Source organism: Pistacia vera, unplaced genomic scaffold (assembly GCF_008641045.1).
Source record: "Pistacia vera cultivar Batoury unplaced genomic scaffold, PisVer_v2 Contig757, whole genome shotgun sequence".
Taxonomy (NCBI): Eukaryota; Viridiplantae; Streptophyta; class Magnoliopsida; order Sapindales; family Anacardiaceae; genus Pistacia; species Pistacia vera.
Genome location: NW_022196620.1, coordinates 588,511 through 608,720, shown reverse-complemented (window position 1 = coordinate 608,720; position 20,210 = coordinate 588,511). Strand labels below are relative to the sequence as shown.

Sequence of the window (20,210 nt, the reverse complement as noted above, 5' to 3'; positions counted from 1 at the left end):
CAATTGAGAAATCTTTAACTGTGTCTTTCGTGGAGTATCATATCCTTTTAATTATAGGTTCTTATAGAACATATAGCCCACATGGCTAATATAGAGATATAATCAACTGTCATTCCTTTCAGCCAACAGTGATATGACGCGGTAATATAAACAAGGCCAATTTATATCAAAGTTCATCAGAAGTCTTCCAAAGAAGTAGTGATTCATTTGGTGGGTGACATTCAAATGTCTTAAACATCCTGGAAATCAAAAATACAAAACTAATATCAAATCTATAATACTCGCTTAGTCCATATTTCTATCTACTGATGATAGTAAGACATTCACATATCAGAACAAGTTCGAATCAGCTCAAAAGCTAATAATTAGAGTCAGGCTCGGAATTTCAAGTCTATTCCACCGACTTATTTTCTTCAATTGTTTGCCTTTTTGCAATGACCTTTCCATCAATTAGCTTCTTAGATGATCTCATTGTGGTTCGAGTCATAGGTTTTAATACTTAACAAAATACTTCTCCTCCCTCCTAGAGGGCAAACTTAAAGCACATATTCACCCACAATGAAAAAAAAAAAATAGCAGGATATAAATGGAACCATAATCTATCACCATTGTCATAACACAACACAATTGGTAAATAGATGCAAGAGCTGATCTCAGCAATTATCAAACCTCAAAGAACAAGAAAAGTTAGATGGAAGTGCAAATCTTTTGTCAAAAAAAGATAAAAGAGATATTACAAATAAATTTTTAAATTTCAGTCTGCATTAATCATGATCCCTTTCAGGGAAACTGGCTAGTTATGAACATCAACCGTTGAGCCACATCACATGGCCATCTCATATAGATTTTTTTTTTTTTTTTAAAAAAAAGGGGGGGCTATCTTCTATATAGTGATGGACCTAAAGGAAAGCTAAAAGTATCAGATTTGTTCGAAGCCAGAAACACTCTGAAATAGCTAGGCAGATAACAGCCATTCCATCAAATGAAAACCAAACTGTTTTGAGGTGCATTGAAAAGTAGTATATCATCGCGTCAAGACCTGTGAGTTTGGGAAGCTTCACGCTCTATGTTAATCCATCCAAATGGAAACACGAAAAAGAACTTTCGGTATGCTGTTACATTACAACTACCCACTAAAAAGCAAGTGTCTTCTGCTCAGCACAGACATGACATTCTCTCAATGACTGGTTATATTGCAACATGATAGTAACCATGTCCACAAAGATCCTCTCATTTATCTCTTTAGGGCCAAACCAGCATTATTACGCATAACACATATAAAATGTGACATGGCGAAATACCTGAGACTTGACGATGCTTGTTGAACAACCTTTTTAGAACCCTTAACACTCCTTGATGACTGGCAAGGACGGCGAGAATCTGTCCAATGACCATAACACAAAGATCCAAGTGCATCAAAAGATCGCTGGTTGGCCAGTCAACTGATTGTCTTATAAACATCTTCAGCGATATGAGAAAGAGGGATCTGTTCACAAGTATATTGGTAATAAGACTTTTTGAGTAAGCTAATCGAATAAATAATACTTAAAAAAAAAAAAAAAAGCATTATATAGCATGTTGAGACTCTTAGATGTTAAATATTATGATAATCGAAATTAAACTCAAAAACAAAATTGATGGTGAAAACACTGATCATTTCATTAATCTTCATATCGTTTACTTAAACCAGAAAATTGATGGTGAAAAACACGGATCATTTCATTAATCTTCATATCATTTACTTGAAACCAGAAAATGGATTGCATCTCGCGTATTGAATGAAATTGATGCAATTGCTTCCATTTTAACTTGTAAATCATTGCATGCAAACAAAAAATATGAAACATCTGAGTATAAAATTTCATGAAAGCTCATTCACATTTCAAACTTTAATGATCTAAATCTCACTCCACATCAACTATCTTGGCAACAGGACTCTCTGAACGTCTTCACCAGGAAACTGAGACGAACTCACAGATGCAAACGCACGACAAAGTAATCCGCGAATCGCATCAGCTGTATATCTTGCTGTTTCTCATACAAACCTACTCAATATTCATTTCAACAACATTAAAATCATGTTTTCACAAGCCATGCAAAACTAAAACTCACAACCGAACTTTTCAAATTGCTAAAATAAGAGTAAAATAAAAGATCATCACTCACAGTTATGTCACGAGAAAATCCCGATTCACCGTCAATTCTCGCAGCTGCCTCCGCCACCGTAACTTTAGGCTCTTGTGGCTCTTCTGCTTACTTCTTTACCTCCGCGTCGGCAACGGGAGGTCCACATCACTATCGTCATCTTCTCAGAATGCCTCTTAGATCCTCAACGGCGACGTCTTCCTTCGTCTGGGCCTCGACCATTCGGCGTCGACGATCCTCCGATTGTTGTTCGATCGACCGAAGATATCAGAAGTAGGTTGGCACCACCATTAGGGCGGCGATCAGTGATTGAATTCTCGTATGCGATGGTTTCGAGGATTTCTTTCGATACGCACCGTTTGCCAGGCGTAATCATTTGGCTTATAGTAGTAGGTGCTGTTCTCCAGCTCGTCTTCTCTAGAATTTGCTCGATATAGCTGAATTCTCGTCCTGGTGAGAAGATCAGTCTTCTCCCTCTTCAGAAACAATTCCCTCAACCGAAACAACAGTTTCTCTACTTAAAGAAACTGTGTTTACGTCGAACAGAGATCAGATCACAGTAAGAAAATATAGAGGGAGGTCCGGTCGGGTTTCGAAGGAGACACAATGAGAACTCAGAACTCTGTGTTAAAAGACACGTGATTTAATGTATTTGTTTAGGTTTCCAAGTTGACCCTCATTGAAGACATAAATAACGTAAATGCCACTATCCAGTAATTTTGATTGATGGATGCTGATATGATTAGGATTAGGATATAAATAATCTCCACAAATTTTATAATTAGAAGAATAGTAAATCAATAGAGTCCTGCTCTTTAAGCTCACTCAGCCATCCTATATTTTTAGCATGTTAAATTCAGAAGGTGGTTGGAAATCAATCAATTATGTCAAAACAAATAGTAGAATCATTAATAAAGGCTGAAATTGAAAGGGATGCTCAATTTGGATTATTGTTGTAACAAATTTATAGTCTATTTATACAAAATTAGGGATTTTTCTCATTTAATTTTGGGTTTTTTTATATAAAAATTTTAAATGTAAATTTTTCGCTTTCAAAAGCAATTATTTATGAATATTCTATGAAAACTCATTTGTTATAAATCAAAATATATCAATTTGTTATTTTTTTTTAGAATTTTTTTTCAAATGTCGCGGTTACGTAAAGGAAATTTTTTTTTCCTTCTTTCTCACAAAGTCAAATGGTGTTCCCACTCAATTAATGTTACTTACCCAACTCACATTCAATCATTCTGGTTATTACCTTTTTATATCTACTTATATTTAAATTAATCTATTCCACATAAGCATACAATGATGTCAACTTGTATTTAAATCATAATTCTACTTTAACAATAAATAAAAATATTTATTTTTTAATGAATATAGATTGTTACCATGACATATCTTATCCTTGACTGTACAAGCTTAATGCTCCACTAACATCTTATATTATTTTTATTTTCATGTTCTTATAAGTTTCCATTTATTAGTAGTTCTGGAGGCTTAAGATCAAGTCTTATGCAAGCACTGGAGCCACAGATTTGTCTACACTAATTGCTGCCAATAAAATTAAAAATTGGGTTTGGCCTATTTTAATAATCAAGATTTTGACTTAAAGAGCTGAAAGTTCAAGGGCATTTGGGTCCTCCTTCCTTGGTCTTCCAGTTGTTGTAGCAAGGGCAAACTTGCTTGTTGCCGTAAACACCAGGAGGCACGCAAAGGCATTTGTTGCAGCACTTTTGGCAGAAGAACATGCATGGCTTCTTGTGTGATGTTGCTGAGCATCTATACTTACACTTTGGGTTGCAATCTGTAACGAATCAAATGTTTATGACTTTGCATGTCAAAATGACAACACATAATTTAGCTTAATCAAGAGTTACTTACCTGATGGTTTAAGGTTATTATAATTACCACCACCATAAACCTGTTGACAGAAAAGATTAATTAATTAGCAAACAATAATCACAACTTTAGCATATATATATATAATTAAGTACCTCAGCCACATTGGAGAGAGTAAGCAAGAGAAGCAGAGACACCAACAGCAAGAGGGAGCTACGAGAATAGGCCATTTTTTTTTTTTTTTTTGGTGAGTGACTGCTGTGCTGGGACTGTAATATTAGAAGAAAATGGAATGGAGAAAAGAGGAGAAAATGGGAGGATATAAATAGGAAGAGAAGGAAATGGTAAAGCAATAATTTAAGCTTAAAAGAAGGCGTGAATATAGGGTTAAGCAAAAGAAAAATCATACGGGTTTGAAGGAAAAAGTGAGCGATAAAAGCGGCGTGTTGGATGTATGTTTTGTAATTAGGTGAAGCTTTATTGCTAGTTTCGTCAACTTTAGCATGTTAGGTTATGTCTTTATCAACACTAGTTTCCATTAAAAAAATAGAGTGTTAGTTAAACAGTTATAATCATAAACATGTTGTTGATGAGGATTCTGAAAATAACATACAGACGGTGGTCACACATCCCCGTATTTGAAGAAGAAGAACACTGGAAGTTGTAGAGAAGAGAAACTCGAGACATGCAATTCTTTGGGTTAATTTGATTAAAACATACATATATACTTTCTTTATTAAAAAACTCCTTGTAAAGATGAGATCTAAACCATACATTGTACATCATCAGATACGATGTGAAAATAGATCAAATCTGGAAGAATGTCAATAATTTTATTTTATGTTTCTTCATCCACTGATGGTGTCCTGGAACAGTACGGTCGCACATGTGAGAGAACATGGCATTAATGATTGTTTTGTGATTAAATTTGTATCACTACTCACCCGACAAACAACCATTTTCTTTTTTTTCTTTTTTTTTAAATGAACATCGAAATATTAAGAACATTAAAACTTAGAAATGATGCACATAAAATTGAAGTGCCAAAAACTAAATGAATGGGGAACTGGTTTTAGAAAAGAAAAAGGCTGTTACAGATGATTACTTTTACAATTACAGAGAGAAAATACTTTGGTCCAAGCTTAAACGATTCATTCAAGTCAAGTCAAATCAAATCACAATCTATTATTTACGGATTCTGCTATAATTATGTTGCCCCACCAATTCAATGGTTTCCATAAAAAACGAAAGCGTCCAAATCTAATGGGTATTATTAGGCTTAGGTTATCACTAGATGACTTGCCGTTGAAACATACCAAAAACTGATTCACTGAATTTGTAATTGCTGCTGATAACAACAGTTAAATTGTGTTTCATTACATAATTACATATTATTATTCAAGTCAGCCCCATGAAAACGAAATATGATTATCATTAACATTATTATTATGAAATATGATTCCACAATTAATCAACATAACTTTTACCTCAATCACGTAGCAGTGCAAAGGAAGAATAATAACGGATCAACCGAATCATTGGCATTTGGCAGTGCTAGATAGACATCTAATACTTACGTTCACAAACAAGACATATGTGATTTAAATAATAATAATAATAAATAATTTCACGCATAGTCTTTACCCCCTTTATTTCCATCTCTGTATAGCACTTTCAAATGTGTAAAATTTAACCCCAAAAGAGGATAAAACACTACCAAATTAGTGTCATTATGAAATGATAACAAATCACTAAACTAACACCAAACTCAACACCATACACAAACACTTAAAACACTCTGCAATGACACCCCACAAAAGCCGCTTGCTGGGGCTCCTATTTCTAATTCTGGTAAACATTAGAAACCAAGAAACTCAACCTCCCCCATTTTTTAAGGGGTTGCCTCAGAAAACTGACCTATTTCGAGCATAGTTAAACCTATATCCGGTTGTGCAGCGGTAGCTGCTGGACTCCCCTTGATAGTAGCTCAGAGAGTTTTAAGGTGAGTAATCATTTCCAATAATTTCTTCATGTCCCACAGTTCCATGTTTTGGGAGGACATTACAACTGCACTTGCAGCTAGTGCAACAGAGACAAAAACTATGCCCTTCAGGCATCCATGGCCTCGTGACAACCGTCCCAAAATCACCTTGCTATGCTTGTCTGCCTCCTTCAATAATGCAATGCGGGCAGTATCTTCTGACTTTGTTAAGGCTTTCTCATTCTGTATGAACACCAAACAGAACTAGTTAGGAACCAAGTATTAATTCCACTTATAAATCATCACCATATTCAGCCGTTTAGGCTGAAACTAAAATTCATCAAATACTATAAAAAAATGGTAATTAGTAAGGTTTCAATTGTTAATAATGAATCCACTTTCTTAAAATCAAGAGCACTAGGAATGTAGCATCAGTCAAAGAAATTATTAGAATGCCAGTCATAAACAAAAGTCACTGACGATTGAGGAGAAAAAATAATTTAGCATCAATTATGGAAATTATACATGATTGAATTTTAAAAAAAAAAATTCATAGAAAAAATAGACCTAACAAACCAGGCTGAAAGTGCTTAAACAAATTCTTATCCATAAGTTTTCCCAGTAAAACACAGAAAACATTTTCTTCCATGAGTTATAATGCCTTTAAATCAAATATCTGTCCTGAAGGACCTGAACGAGTGAAATACATTACCTTCTGCCTAAACTTCTTAGAGCTTCCCTCAAAGCTTCAGACGTAGGACATTAACAGAGTGCTCCTTCCATTCATCAGACAGCTTTCCTCAGAACGGCAACACTTGCTTCAAGATTATCCAGATAAACCTATCCTATAAACAATTTCCAATATTTTTAGAAGCAACAAATTTTTAATGGGTGAAAAGGCGGGGATGGGATTTAATTTAGTGTCAAATGACAACTGAAAGATCGTTAACTATGAAAGAGAAAAAGCTCACCCATGCTTGTAACATTCAGGATTTGAGTCAAGCACCAAATCAAAATGTCACTTGCTTCACTTGATAGGTTAGGAACTCCTGCACAAGCATCACACATCACTTATGCCAAATCTATCAACCAAGTCTCTTCTACTTCAGATAAAAGGAGTGAGGGTAATCTCACTGAAAAAGTCTGATATCACTACCTTCTCCAGCAGTTTAATGCAACTGCATTATCTGCTTTGCACTTGTTTCATGGCTTTGCTACCAGGAGCACCAGCAAGGAACCTCTTTTAGGGTTGGATAAACAGCCTCAAACCTTTCAGTTGCCTAAGTAAAACATAAAAAATTGCATTAAACTAAACTTCTACACATGTCCATCACATATACTGCAAATACTCCACAACAGAACCAACCTTAACTCAGCTGATGATGCTGAAAGGTGACTCTCATCAAAATCTCAAGAGCTGACGTGGCACTAGGCGCTCCCCTTTTCTAAAGCACCATTTAATAAAATAGGCGGCTTTTGAGAGGATATATTCTGAATTCACCCATGAGAGCAGAAGTTAAAAGAAACAGAACAAAGTTTTGTGTCAATAAAAAAGTCTTAGAACATCGCATAAGAGTATAAACATGCAAAAAACTATGTTGCATCTCAATGGTGTCCAACCTCTCCACCAGCTGTAAAATCAGGTCTCTAGCCTGTGGATTACAACTTGACTTGCCACTCAACATGCAAGAGAACCTGCACCCATATGTACAGCCCTACAGCCAAATCTCCTTGGGCGCCTAGTCAAACAGAAATTCCAATGTCCAGTTAAAAAGCTCACTTCCAAAAAGAGCGGCAGGAAAATCAACTATCAATATTGCTGTAGTCACCTGCATATCATCCAGATGGTGACGGAAGCTATCTTGTCCTTGATATTTGGGATTTCCCTCATTATAGGCAATAAAACTAACCAATACATCAGGTTTCCGTCGCAGTACCATGGCTAAAACCACAAATTATGCTACCTGCAGTTCCACATAGCACACATCATAAATTAGTTATCAATTGACCAGCAGATATACTGTAAGTGGCAGGGCAACATCTGTAATAGCAATCAATGCAAATTACTAGCTTGAGGTAAAGCTTTGAAACTATTCTCATGTCAATCAACAACATCCTATGTAAAGGGACGAGACACCATTGATTAAAGCTTCTATCCCAACTCTTGCTTCTAAAAACTAAGAATTCAATTGGCTTACAATATCCCAGATTTTTAAAAGTCAAACAAGTTCTGAGCCTCCAAACAGAATGGCATTTAAATTTATTTCCCTTGGATTTCTTCCATGAAGTAAAAAGGTAAACGCACCTTGGAAGATGGCAGGAAACAACAAGATACAATTTGCTTTTCTGCCGTCTAATGGGAGTAGGCTTATATAGCTCAAAACAGTTGCTGAATTAAAGTTAAACACTACATTCGTTCAAATGTGTGACCGGTTTTCTTCTCATTCATTCTGAATATTTAACGCACATGAACCTGTACTGTCAGCATTTTGTCCCTACATGCTCCATTATAATGAATCTATTTGACTCATTACAATTAAATATCTTACAACTGAACATCAAGGATCATGAAAAAAATAATTAACAGATTGATAGACAAAAGTCCAAATGCATCAACTGTCGTGCTAGATAGAGAAAAGATAAATGGATAATCACATTGGAATATTCATTAACTTGTGTCTTTCGTGGAGTATCATATCCTTTTAATTATAGGTTCTTATAGAACAATATAGCACACAGGGCTAATATAGAGATAATCAACTGTCATACTATTCAGCCAACAGTGATATGACGCGGTAATATAAACAAGGCCAATTTATATCAAAGTTCATCAGAAGTCTTCCAAAGTAAGTGATTCTTGGGGGTGACTTCAATGTCTAAACATCCTGGAAATCAAAAATACAAAACTAATATCAAATCTATAAACTCCGCATTAGTCCATTTTCATATCACTGATGATGTAAGACATGTACACATTCAGAACAAGTTGTCAAATCACCATCAAAAGCTATAAGTTAGAGTCAGGCTCGGATTTCAAGTCTATTCCACCGACTTTTTTCTTCATTGTTGGCCTTTTTGCAATGACCTTTCCATCAATTAGCTCTTTAGATGATCTCATTGTGGTTCGAGTCATAGGTTTTAATACTTCAACAAAGCTCTCGTCCTCCCTCCTAGAGGGCAAACTTAAAGCACAATATTCAACCCACAATGAAAAAAAAAAAAATAGCAGGGATTAAATGGAACCATATCTATCACCATTGTCATAACACCAACAATTGGTAAATAGATGCAAGAGCTGATCTCAGCAATTATCAAACCTCAAAGAACAAGAAAAGTTAGATGGATGCAAATCTTTTGTCAAAAAAGATAAAGAGATAATTACAATAATTTTAAATTTCAGTCTGCATTAATCATGATCCCTTTCAGGGAACTGGCTAGTTATGAACATCAACCGTGAGCCACATCACATGGCCATCTTCATATAGTTTTTTTTTTTTTTTTTTAAAAAAAAGGGGGGGCTATCTTCTATATAGATGTGGACCTAATAGAAAGCAAAAGTATCAGATTTGGTCGAAGCCAGAAACACTCTGAAATAGCTAGGCAGATAACAGCCATTCCATCAAATGAAACACAAACATGTTTTGAGGTGCATTGAAAGTAAGTATAACTGCATCGCTAAGACCTTGAGTTTGGGAAGCGTCACGCTCTATGTTTACTCCATCCAAATGAGAAACACGAAAAAGACTTTCGGGATGCTGTTACATTACAACTAGCCACTAAAAAAAGCAAGTGTCTTCTGCTCAGCACAGACATGACATTCTCTCAATGACTGGTTATATGCAACATGATAGTAACCTGTCCACAAAGATCCTCTCATTTATCTCTTTAGGGCCAAACCAGCATTAATTACGCATAAAACATACAAATGTGACATGGCGAAAAGATACCTGAGACTTGGACGATGCTTGTTGAACAACCTTTTTAGAACCCTTAACAGCTCCTTGATGACTTCAAGGACGGCGAGAATGCTGTCCAATACCATAACACAAAGACCAAGTGCATCAAAAATCGCTGGTTGAGCCAGTCAACTGATGTCTTAAAACATCTTCAGCGAATGAGAAAGAGGGATCTGTTCACAAGTTTTGGTAATAAGACTTTTAGTAAGCTAATCGAATAAATCATATCTTAAAAAAAAAAAAAAAATTACATAGCATGATTGACATCTTAGATGTTAAAATATTGATAATCAGAATTTAACTCAAAAACAATAATTGATGGTGAACAACGATACATTCATTATCTCATATCGTTTACTTAAACCAGAAAATTGATGTTGAAAACACTGATCATTTCATTATCTTCATATCATTTACTTGAAACCAGAAAATTGATTGCATCTCGCGTATTGAAATGAAATTGATGCAATTGCTTCCATTTTAACTTGTAAATCATTGCATGCACAAAAAATATGAAACACTGAGATAAAATTTTCATGAAAGCTCATCACATTTCAAACTTTAATGATCTAAATCTCACTCACATCAACTATCTTGGCAACAGTGGACTCTCTGAACGTCTTCAACCAAACTGAGACGAACTCACAGATGCAAACGCACGACCAAGTAATCCGCGAATCGCATCAGCTGTATATCTCTGCTGTTTCTCATACAAAGCCTACTCAATATTCATTTCAACAACATTAAATCAATGTTTTCACAAGCCATGCAAAACATAAAACTCACAAACCGAAACTTTTCAAATTGCTAAAAGATAAAGTAAAATAAAAGATCATCACTCACAGTTATGTCAACGAGAAAAAGCTCCGAGTTCACCGGCGTCAATTCTCGCAGCTGCCCCGCCACCGTAACTTTAGGCTTCTTGGCTTCTTCTGCTTAATTCTTTACCTCCGCGTCGGCAACGGGAGGTCCAACATCACTACTCATCTTCATCAGAATGCCTCTTAGATCATCACGGCGACGTCTTCCTCTCTGGGCCTCGACCATTCCGTCGACGATCCTCCGATGTTTTTCGATCGACCGGAAGATATCAGAAGTAGTGGCACCACCATTAGGGCGGCGATCAGTGATGAATTCTCGTATGCGATGGTTTCGAGGATTTCTTGATACGACACCGTTTGCCAGGCGAATCATTTGGCTTATAGTAGTAGTGCTGTTCTCCAGCTCGTCTTCTCTAAGAATTTGCTCGATAAGCGAATTCTCGTCCATGTGAGAAGATCAGTCATCTCTCCCTCTTCAGAAACAATTCCCTCAACCGAAACAACAGTTTCTCTACTTAAAAGAAACTGTGTTTACGTCGAACAGAGATCAGATCACAGTAAGAAAATATAGAGGGAGGTCCGGTCGGGTTTCGAAGAGACGACAAAATGAGGAACTCAGAACTGTGTTAAAGACACGTGGTATTAATGTATTTGTTTAGTTTCCAAGTTGACCCTCATTGAAGACATAAATAACGTAAATGCCACTATCCAGTAATTTTGATTGATGGATGCTGATGATTAGGATTAGGATAAATAATAAATCTCCCACATTTTATATTAGAAGAAATGTAAATCAATAGGTCCTGCTCTTAAGCTCACTCAGCCATCCTATAGTTTAGCATGTTAATTCAGAGGTGTTGGAAATCAATCAAATTATGTCAAAACAAATAGTAGAATCATTAATAAAGGCTGAAATTGAAAGGTGCTCAATTTGGATTATGTTGTAAACAAATTTATAGTCTATTTATACAAAATTAGGGGTTTTTTCTCATTTAATTTTGGGTTTTTTTATATAAAAATTTTAAATGTAAATTTTTCGCTTTCAAAAGCAATTATTATGAATATTCTATGAAAACTCATTTTGTTATAATCAAAATATATCTTTTTAATTTTGTTTTAGAATTATTTTTTCAATGTCGCGGTTACGTAAAGGAAATTTTTTTTCTTCTTTCTTTCTCACAAAGTCAAATGGTGTTTCCCACTCAATTAATGTTACATTACCCAACTCACATTCAATCATTCATGGTTAATTCCTTTTTATATCTACTTTATTTAATTAATCTTTCCACTAAGCATCAATGTGTCAACTTGTATTATAATATCATATAATCTACTTTAACATAAAATAAAATATTTATATTTTAATGAATATAGATTGTTACCATGACATTATCTTATCCTTGATGTACAAGCTTAATGCTCCACTAACATCTTATATTATTTTTATTTTCATGTTCTTATAAGTTTCCTTTATTAGTAGTTTTTTATTATTTTTAGTCAATACACAAATTTAACTATCATTGAAATACGAGTAATGCTAGCCTTGTTTACTCCCCTACTCACTTCTCTTACCGCCTTTGTTAAGCACAGTGAAGAAGTGATAAAGTTAACATTTTAACAAGGTGAATAGAGAAGTGAGTAGGGGAGTGAGTAAGACAACATACTCTTAAATACATCTTATCATATGCATTCATAATAAATTACAATATACTCTCTCTGTTCTTTTAATAGACGTTTTAGGAAAGTATTTTTTTGCCAAAATAAATGTTTGACTACCCCATCTTCTCTTTCTTCTTCGATAAATTCCTCTGTCCTTTGTATTCCAATTTTCTCTGCCCTCATCTCCGCTCTCCTTTCTCTTTCTCCTCTGCCCTATCTCCCTCCTTTTTCTTTTTCAAATGCAGGTGAAGAGCAGCGGGAGAATCAAAATTTTCCACTGCAATTTTCAGTGAAAAGTCATACGAGAGAGAGAGAATTTGTTTTCTAAAAATTATGCAGATCTTAAACGTCCTTAAAAAAAAGGGAGGAGTAATTAAATCCTATATACCTAATCTTATAAGAAAAATATTATATGTTTAAGATATTCTAAAATTACGACCGAATATTTTTATTTAATGTTTAAATTTATGAAATATTTCATTTTCTTTTATCGCTAGCCATCCATTTAGGACCAGATCAACCTGATCTGATGGTGTCGGGCATTTTGCAAATTGGGAGTAAATGAAGGTACAATGGAAGATGATATTGTCGATATAAACGAGAGAATAGTGGTGGGGCCAGCCCAGTTGACGGCCCACGGGAGTATATTGTAGGTTGGCTCTCCATTAACTCTTCCGAATCCTCTGATTCTATCACAAATTCACAATCACTATTTGGCCCCACGGAATTATTCTTATTATTACCTTAGGACGATGGTAACACTTTTTTCTCCCTCATTAAGGGGATTAGGAAAAGGTGCGGTGAACATACCCCAACTTATTATTTATATTTAATCAATTCTATATATTATTAGAGTAACTGACATTTTTACACCCAAGGTGTGTTTTTATAACACTTTTTTCCTTTGACCTTCAAATACCTTTTTTTTTAATCCAAAATTTATATTATGTTAATATTTAATAAATTTTACTTTTTTATTGGGGTGTTCGATAAGTTATCAGATAAGACACATAAAATTTTTGTACATGAAGGTTGGATCGAATAGTGGTGATCAATTAAATTCGTCGTTGGAATCATCAAATCGGGTAAAAAAAAAAATCTTAATTTCGCAGTAATTGGTAAATCAACAGAAATCAAGTTTTAGAATGAGAAAAATTTGTAAAGAAGAAACCGAAGTTCAATAACGGTGACAAAAAAAAATTTTATTATAAATCGATTTGAGTATTAACAAAATTAAACTTTGTGATTAAAAAAGCATCGTTAAGACTGGGACAACCTCGGATGGGAAAAAGTTGGTTACCTTATTATTATTTAATTACTTCGAATGCGCTGTTAGTAGTGATTATAAAGTAAATTATCGATTCTATTAATTTATAATTGAAAAGGATAATGCTTTTTTGGCTTTACGTGATGTACAAAAAGTTTTTGTTTTTTAGCCCAACAGTTTTACATTTGAGAAACTATCTGGTGGTGCGAGAGAGAAATTCTCGATATACATTGATTTGTGTCACGTGTTCATGAGTTGGCAAGTCAGCCTAACAAATGCAAGACTTTTTGGTAATTTGGTATTCTCAGTGAATTAGATTTTCAGTTAAAATACATAAAGTTTTATTGGATTGTTAACTATCATGAGGTTTTTTTTTCAAAAAATATTTAATACAGATTTTATTAAAAAAAATGATAAATTGTATAAAAAACATTATAACAATATTAAAACTAATAAAAAGAAAATTAATAGTGTTTGAGTAAATTGCAGGAGAATAGAAAAATTAACACAATACTTTATATTACTCTTTAATAAAAGAAGTATTACAAAGTAAAATAATGAAGAATATTATTTTTTGAGAAGAAATTATAACAAATTTGTTCTATTAATACATATAATTTATGCATTTCAGTTGCAATATACATTAATGATTAAGTAGATGATCTCTCCACCCAAATATCTCCATCTAATAATCTAAAGTTATAAGTTAAATAAAATAAGAAAAAAGAAGAGAACACCCTTGAAGCTGCCTATATTTATTAACAAATAATGTGGTTGAAAAATTACTGATATTATTATATTATTATTATTATTACATGGTCTAAGTAGGAAATAATATTTGAAATTTTATCAGGCTATGGAGGGAGAATTAGAGATGAATTCAGTATTCACCATAAAAATAGTAGTATGACAGGGGTGTAATAATATCTCAGCTGTCAAATAACAAAACGTCAAGGCATTTTAATGCTGCAAATAAATGGAAAGTGCCATTTACATCTAAAGCCCAACAATACTTTTAAGGCAATCCTATAACAAAGAACCCGCTCGGTCATCGGAGGAGTTCAATGCAAATAAAGTGACACATTTCAATGTTCAAATACTATGTAAAAATTAAATTTTGGAGCAGAATCAGAAAGGGATGAAGATGAACTTGGCGTAATCACTACAGAAAATACTATGCTAGGTAGGATTTGGTACAAGTTTACGCAAACTAGAGCGTAAAATATACTGATGAAATTTCATCATAAGGCTTCAAACCCAAGTTTTCCATTTCTTGCATCAAGAAATTTGCTTCCCAACAATAGGCTCCTATAAATATAGTATACACAAATGACAAAACAATTTGCACTAAATCCTCTCTTAAGCATTTCTTCAAATGCTGACTCCAAATTCCCAAGTTCTACCTTAACAAAAACAATCGTGTTCTTTTGTAACATTCTCTTCAACACCTTCTTCAATTTTTCCCTCTTCTATAATCTGGTATTAACAATCACTGAAGGTGAACATCTCTTCCCATGAATCCTATTCAACATGTCCACATAAGTTTGCAACTTCCATTCCTTGCAAAATGCACTAATCAAACTTCTCATTGTCACTTCATTCGGGTATCTTCTCTTTTGCAGATACTCCACAGTAGATAACTTTTATCAGATTTTGTAATAACATGAATCGAAGTATTGAAACTTACCCATGTTCTTCCAAGTAGCAACAAACATCAAAAGCTACCTCGAACATTCTCGTTTTAGCATAAGCCTGAACTAACTAAATCAAACACAAGTGAACTTGACTGCAAAACTTCAAAAACTTCGAAGCAATGAATCCACAACCAAGAATCTTGAATCCTCCTCTACATGTTTCTTCAAAACTGATTTAATCAACATACGAGCATCAATGAGCATCTGGGTTCTAACCAAAACATGAATCGTGGCACAATAAGACCAAAGGTTCTGTCGATAGTGCTTCCTTTGGGCTGACCAGTAAAAGAAACCCAGAGCGCATTTAGTTCAACTGGGTCCTTTAGCTTCAGCAAGACTTTCTCAACAATAGAATGGTTTAACTCAACAGAACTGAATTGCTTGGTAAGTGTGTCCCAATTCAAGCCTCGTCTTAAAGAATCACACATAGCATTGACAAGTGTGTTGCTCTTCGGGTCTGGGAAGACGTGAATGAATTTGGAGGTGTTGAGTGATGTGGAGATTAAATATTGAATTCTTTGACGAAGTACATTCATGATTCTGATGTCGTGGATCCGTTTACTGATACATTATTTCACTCTCCCTCAAATCTCTTCTTCAACCCAATCCAAACTACCGCCACTAAATGTGCCACCACCAACTCAAACAAAAGCCTTTCAGAGACTCATCAAACACCTCCAAAATCACAACTCACATCCACTTCATTAACGAAATCTTTCGAGCTTAAAGCTTCCAAATTCAAACCACACTTTCTAGCGTTTTTACCGAAAGCAGAATTGGGTAGATACTCAGGAGCCTGCCCAAAGTTTCTTGGAAAGCTCGAAAAAGTTTCGGTGGTGTAAAGTTAAAGCAGAAACGTTTCGGCTACGAGAAATTCGTATAAAGGAAGTAATACGGAAGTTTTTCCAAAGGCGCCTGATTTTCTCAGAGATAGAGTAAGGTTGGGAGACGGAGGTCACGTGGGAAGAAGGCCTTAAAGGAAGCGATTCTCGTCGGTGGAATTTGAAAGGGGAGGGGGGGTGTTGATGAGGGAGCTGGAGGGATTAAAACGAAGGGTGGAGATTAAATGATGATGATGTCAGGGGTTTGGCGTTTGGAAGATTTTAGGAAGTCGATGGCGATTTGGTGACGTACATTTGGTTCGGAAAAATAACATTTTAGTTCCTTATATTTCACAAAAGTTAATTTGTAGTGACATCTGGTGAGAGGAACTTAAGGATTAAACAAAAATACTACACTCGCATACTCTTTCAACAAATTTTCTTTCAGAAACATGAACGTGTAGCTGGTAATTAATCAATTCACAGTGGATTTCACTAGCCCAATAATGGGTGCTCTTGACCAATTTCGAGTTAATCCCTTATATTTTACAAAAGTTAATTCGTAGTGACATCTGGCGAGAGGAACTTAAGGATTAAATAATAATACTACACTCACATACTATTTTAACAAATTTTCTCTCACAAACGTAACGTTTTTATTTATAATTAATCAATTTACAATGGGTGTCACTTGTCCAATAATAAGTGCTCCTAACCAAGTTAGCATTTGTGAGAGAAAGTTGTAAAAATTGTTAAATGTAACAAATATATTCAAATAGTGGATATTCAGAATTTTAAATTATAAATAAAAATCCTGTTTTGAACCGTATCTAATTATCTCAACTAAACATCAATCTTTGGCTTTATCTTTTGTCCCATTTCTACGTAATTGAGAAAGTAGAAAAACTCATCAAACTATCTGAATATTCATTTATTGAAACGAAGAAGGGTGAGATTGAATTAATAAAAAGAGTAAACCACATGTTCCCACCCAAGGTTTATTGAAATCCTGATTGGTACCCCTGGTTTCATAAATTCCAGATTCCCACCCTTAAATGGATACCGTTTCCTTTATTTTATCCGTTAAAGGCTAAAATTGTATTTTTCTCTCTTCCCTTCCCATTTCTTCTTCATCTCTGCCTCCAGGCTCCACCTCCCATCTTACTCAAATTCAGCCACAAACCCACACAATAACCACCACCAAACAAATCACAAATTCAGCCGCAAACCCACCCAAAAACCACCACCAAATCACTCACAAATTCAGCCACAAACCCACCCAAAATCCACCACCAAATCACTCACAAATTCAGCCTCAAAACCACCCAAAATCCAACATCAAATCACTCACAAATTCAGTCACAAACCCACCCAAAAACCACCACAAACTCAGCCACAAACCCACGTAAAAACCCAGATTGGAAACGCGGGAGTTCACCTGGGAGAGAGAAATGAAACTGAGATTTTGTTGAGAGAAGAAGGAAAAAGCGATAATCCAAATCTGGCCACAGTGTGATGGCCTTACGGCGGCCAAATCCAGCCGCCTCGGAGCTTATTCCGACAAGTGAGAAAAGGGAAGAACAAAGAGAGGAGGAGCAAGAAAAGAAGAAAAGAGAGGAGGAGGAGGAGGAGAAGAAGAAGAAGAAGAGGAAGAAAAAAAAGAATGGGTAGAAGAAAAAGAAGAGGCGGCTGTGGTGGTGGTTACTGGTTAGGGATTGGGTGGGTTAGGAATGGGCTGTGAAGACTGAAGAAGAGAAGGGGAGATGAAGAAGGAGAAGGTCCAAGGGTAATTTAGTAAAAGAATGATATGCCCCAATGTCGTCACTAACGATATCCATTTAATGGTGAGAATCTGAAATTTATAAAACCAGGGGTACCAATCTAGAGTATCACTAAACCTTGGGTGGGAACATGTCATTTACTCTAATAAAAATAAACTATAAATAGTTTGATTAACTAGCGAAGCCTCCTGGCTTCTCTTTCACTTTCAAGAAGGGTGAGAACGTCGCCAACCCTGATAGGACCTTTGACATTTCTGGTAATAGTACGGCAGTACGCTTATTATCATCCATGAATTGAACTCTCACTTGTGTCACCTGTCCTCTTGATCCCGTCCTTCCTATCACTCTTGTCACTGTTACATTCTTCACTCCACCCGGATCCATCTTATTCAACTTTTACCTGCATAATCAAATATTAATTACAACCATACATATTCAACCCTAAAGATAACATTCTTTGAAAAACAAGATCAGATCTACATGCAGTAAGTAACAATAATAAATGGATCAAAGCATATAAGAAAGTAGCTAACCTAACATAAAAGTAACAAAAAGTTTTTCATAAAATATCCCACCAACAACATACGAATTATGGCGTGACCGCAGAATGCAGATCAAAACAAAGAAAGTACGTGTAAGTTCACGAAAACCCTAATATGAAGTTGAAGATATGAGAAAAAATAAACCTTTTTATTTTTATTTTTTTGTTGGCTCTGAAAAAATGAAACAGCATACGATTGTGATAGTGTGATGCTGTTGAATTTATATCCTCTTTTAATCTTTAATTGAACTGAAATTTTCAAGGATCTTGTGCCACCTAATCATTTTTAGTGGCTTAGATTTGTTTAAAGTTAATCACCAAAACATTTAACTTTGAGCAACCCTAAATATAAACATCTGTACTGTGAACAGTTAAATAACTTTGCTAAAGTTCATTTATCTTTGGGGTCATATCATATAATATTTAGTAGCTGTGGATTCTACTAATTAGGCTTAGTTTTTAGAAATAATTTTATTTTAAACTATGAGTTTTGAAGATTATAAAAGGAAAGCATCATGAAAAAATAAAATAAAATTAGGGTAAATTAATTAAAAATATAAACATGTAACTTGAATATAGAGATTCATACTCCCAAACGTTATCATTTATTGTAATCTCATTTCAATTTATCATTTAATGATTGACAGTTTGAGATTACAGTTATCCTATTTTTATGTGTTATGTTATCACATAAGGTTTTTTCAAATGGAGCTTGGATGTTCAACCATATATTATTTAATTAACTTCTCTCAATCAGTCTTTTAATAACTAACCCGGGGTGAAATTCGGCAAAGTGGCCAGGTTCGAATTGACTGAATTAACCAGTTTAATCATGTCAAAACGTTTAAAATATAAAAAACACCCCTAAAAATTATATATTACATATAAGTCTCTAAAGATTTGAAATCTTGCAAAAACACCTTAAACATCATCGTCGGTGTCAATAAACCAAGGCAAATAGGACTTGTTTCCAACAACGACAACATTTGCCATCACTACGAAAACACTCCCCTCAACCTCCTGATCAAAACCCATATCACCTCTCCCCCGATTGCCTCGCCAATCGACAACAACAACCCACTGTTGTCACTAATTTAGTTTTACAATTTTCGATTGATTCACTTATTAAAAATCACCTCCGTCGCCACTATTACACTCACTAGCCCTTCCTCTCCAAAAGCTTCAACATCTCGACCTTCAATTATTCACCAATCACCATCTCAATTTCTACAGTTTTCGGTGAATAGAAAAATTGCTAACTTGGCCCGATGAAGACCCCGAGTCTCGGTTCAACCGATTGGGCCGGGTTTTATAACATTGCTTTCAATATTTTAGTGAATGATGTCTCATTTTAGTGGTAGATTGAGGGACAATGCGAGATTAATATTGATTAAAAATATAATGTCCACTTTTGAAGTATCTTTTGGATTAATGGACGCTAATAATATTAATGCCAGTTGGAAATATTATGGTTCCGTTTGGTTCTTTTTTTGAAATACTATTATTAATATTCCTAATAAAGTTAAACAGTAAAATTGCAAAAACTCACAATATTATTCAACTTTTTTCAAACCCTTTAAATTTGTTAATTTAATTAAATACCCTTAATTTTTTTTTAGAAATTACAAAAACACCCCCAACAACCCACATTTACCAGATTCCGGCCACTATTGCCGGAATCTGGTAAAACGATGCACTA

At 34.7% G+C, this 20,210-nt stretch overlaps 1 protein-coding gene, 1 long non-coding RNA gene and 1 pseudogene across 2 annotated transcripts; all 3 read right to left on the bottom strand.

Moving 5' to 3' along the window:
• Window positions 1-3,693: 3,693 nt before the first annotated feature.
• On the bottom strand, window positions 3,694-4,224 carry LOC116115921 (protein RSI-1-like). Its single transcript, XM_031402059.1, has 3 exons — window positions 4,146-4,224; window positions 4,033-4,072; window positions 3,694-3,955 (listed from the first exon to the last, which is right to left on the bottom strand). Exons 1-3 carry the CDS (start codon window positions 4,218-4,220, stop codon window positions 3,774-3,776), a joined length of 297 nt encoding a protein of 98 aa, XP_031257919.1. The 5' UTR covers window positions 4,221-4,224; the 3' UTR covers window positions 3,694-3,773.
• A 1,391-nt stretch (window positions 4,225-5,615) lies between these two features.
• Window positions 5,616-6,768, bottom strand: LOC116115922. Its single transcript, XR_004125748.1, has 2 exons — window positions 6,684-6,768; window positions 5,616-6,214 (listed from the first exon to the last, which is right to left on the bottom strand). It is a non-coding gene; the product is annotated as an uncharacterized LOC116115922 (long non-coding RNA).
• Window positions 6,769-18,145: 11,377 nt separating this feature from the next.
• Window positions 18,146-18,579, bottom strand: LOC116115934 (annotated as a pseudogene).
• Between the last annotated feature and the right edge of the window lie 1,631 nt (window positions 18,580-20,210).

Excerpts from the sequence above, each read along its gene's own strand:
- LOC116115921 (XM_031402059.1), bottom strand. The coding sequence starts at position 4,220 with ATGGCCTATTCTCGTAGCTCCCTCTTGCTGTTGGTGTCTCTGCTTCTC. Across the intron at positions 4,073-4,145 it reads CTCTCTCCAATGTGGCTGAG|GTTTATGGTGGTGGTAATTA; the intron begins GTACTTAATTAT and ends TTCTGTCAACAG. Across the intron at positions 3,956-4,032 it reads TAATAACCTTAAACCATCAG|ATTGCAACCCAAAGTGTAAG; the intron begins GTAAGTAACTCT and ends GATTCGTTACAG.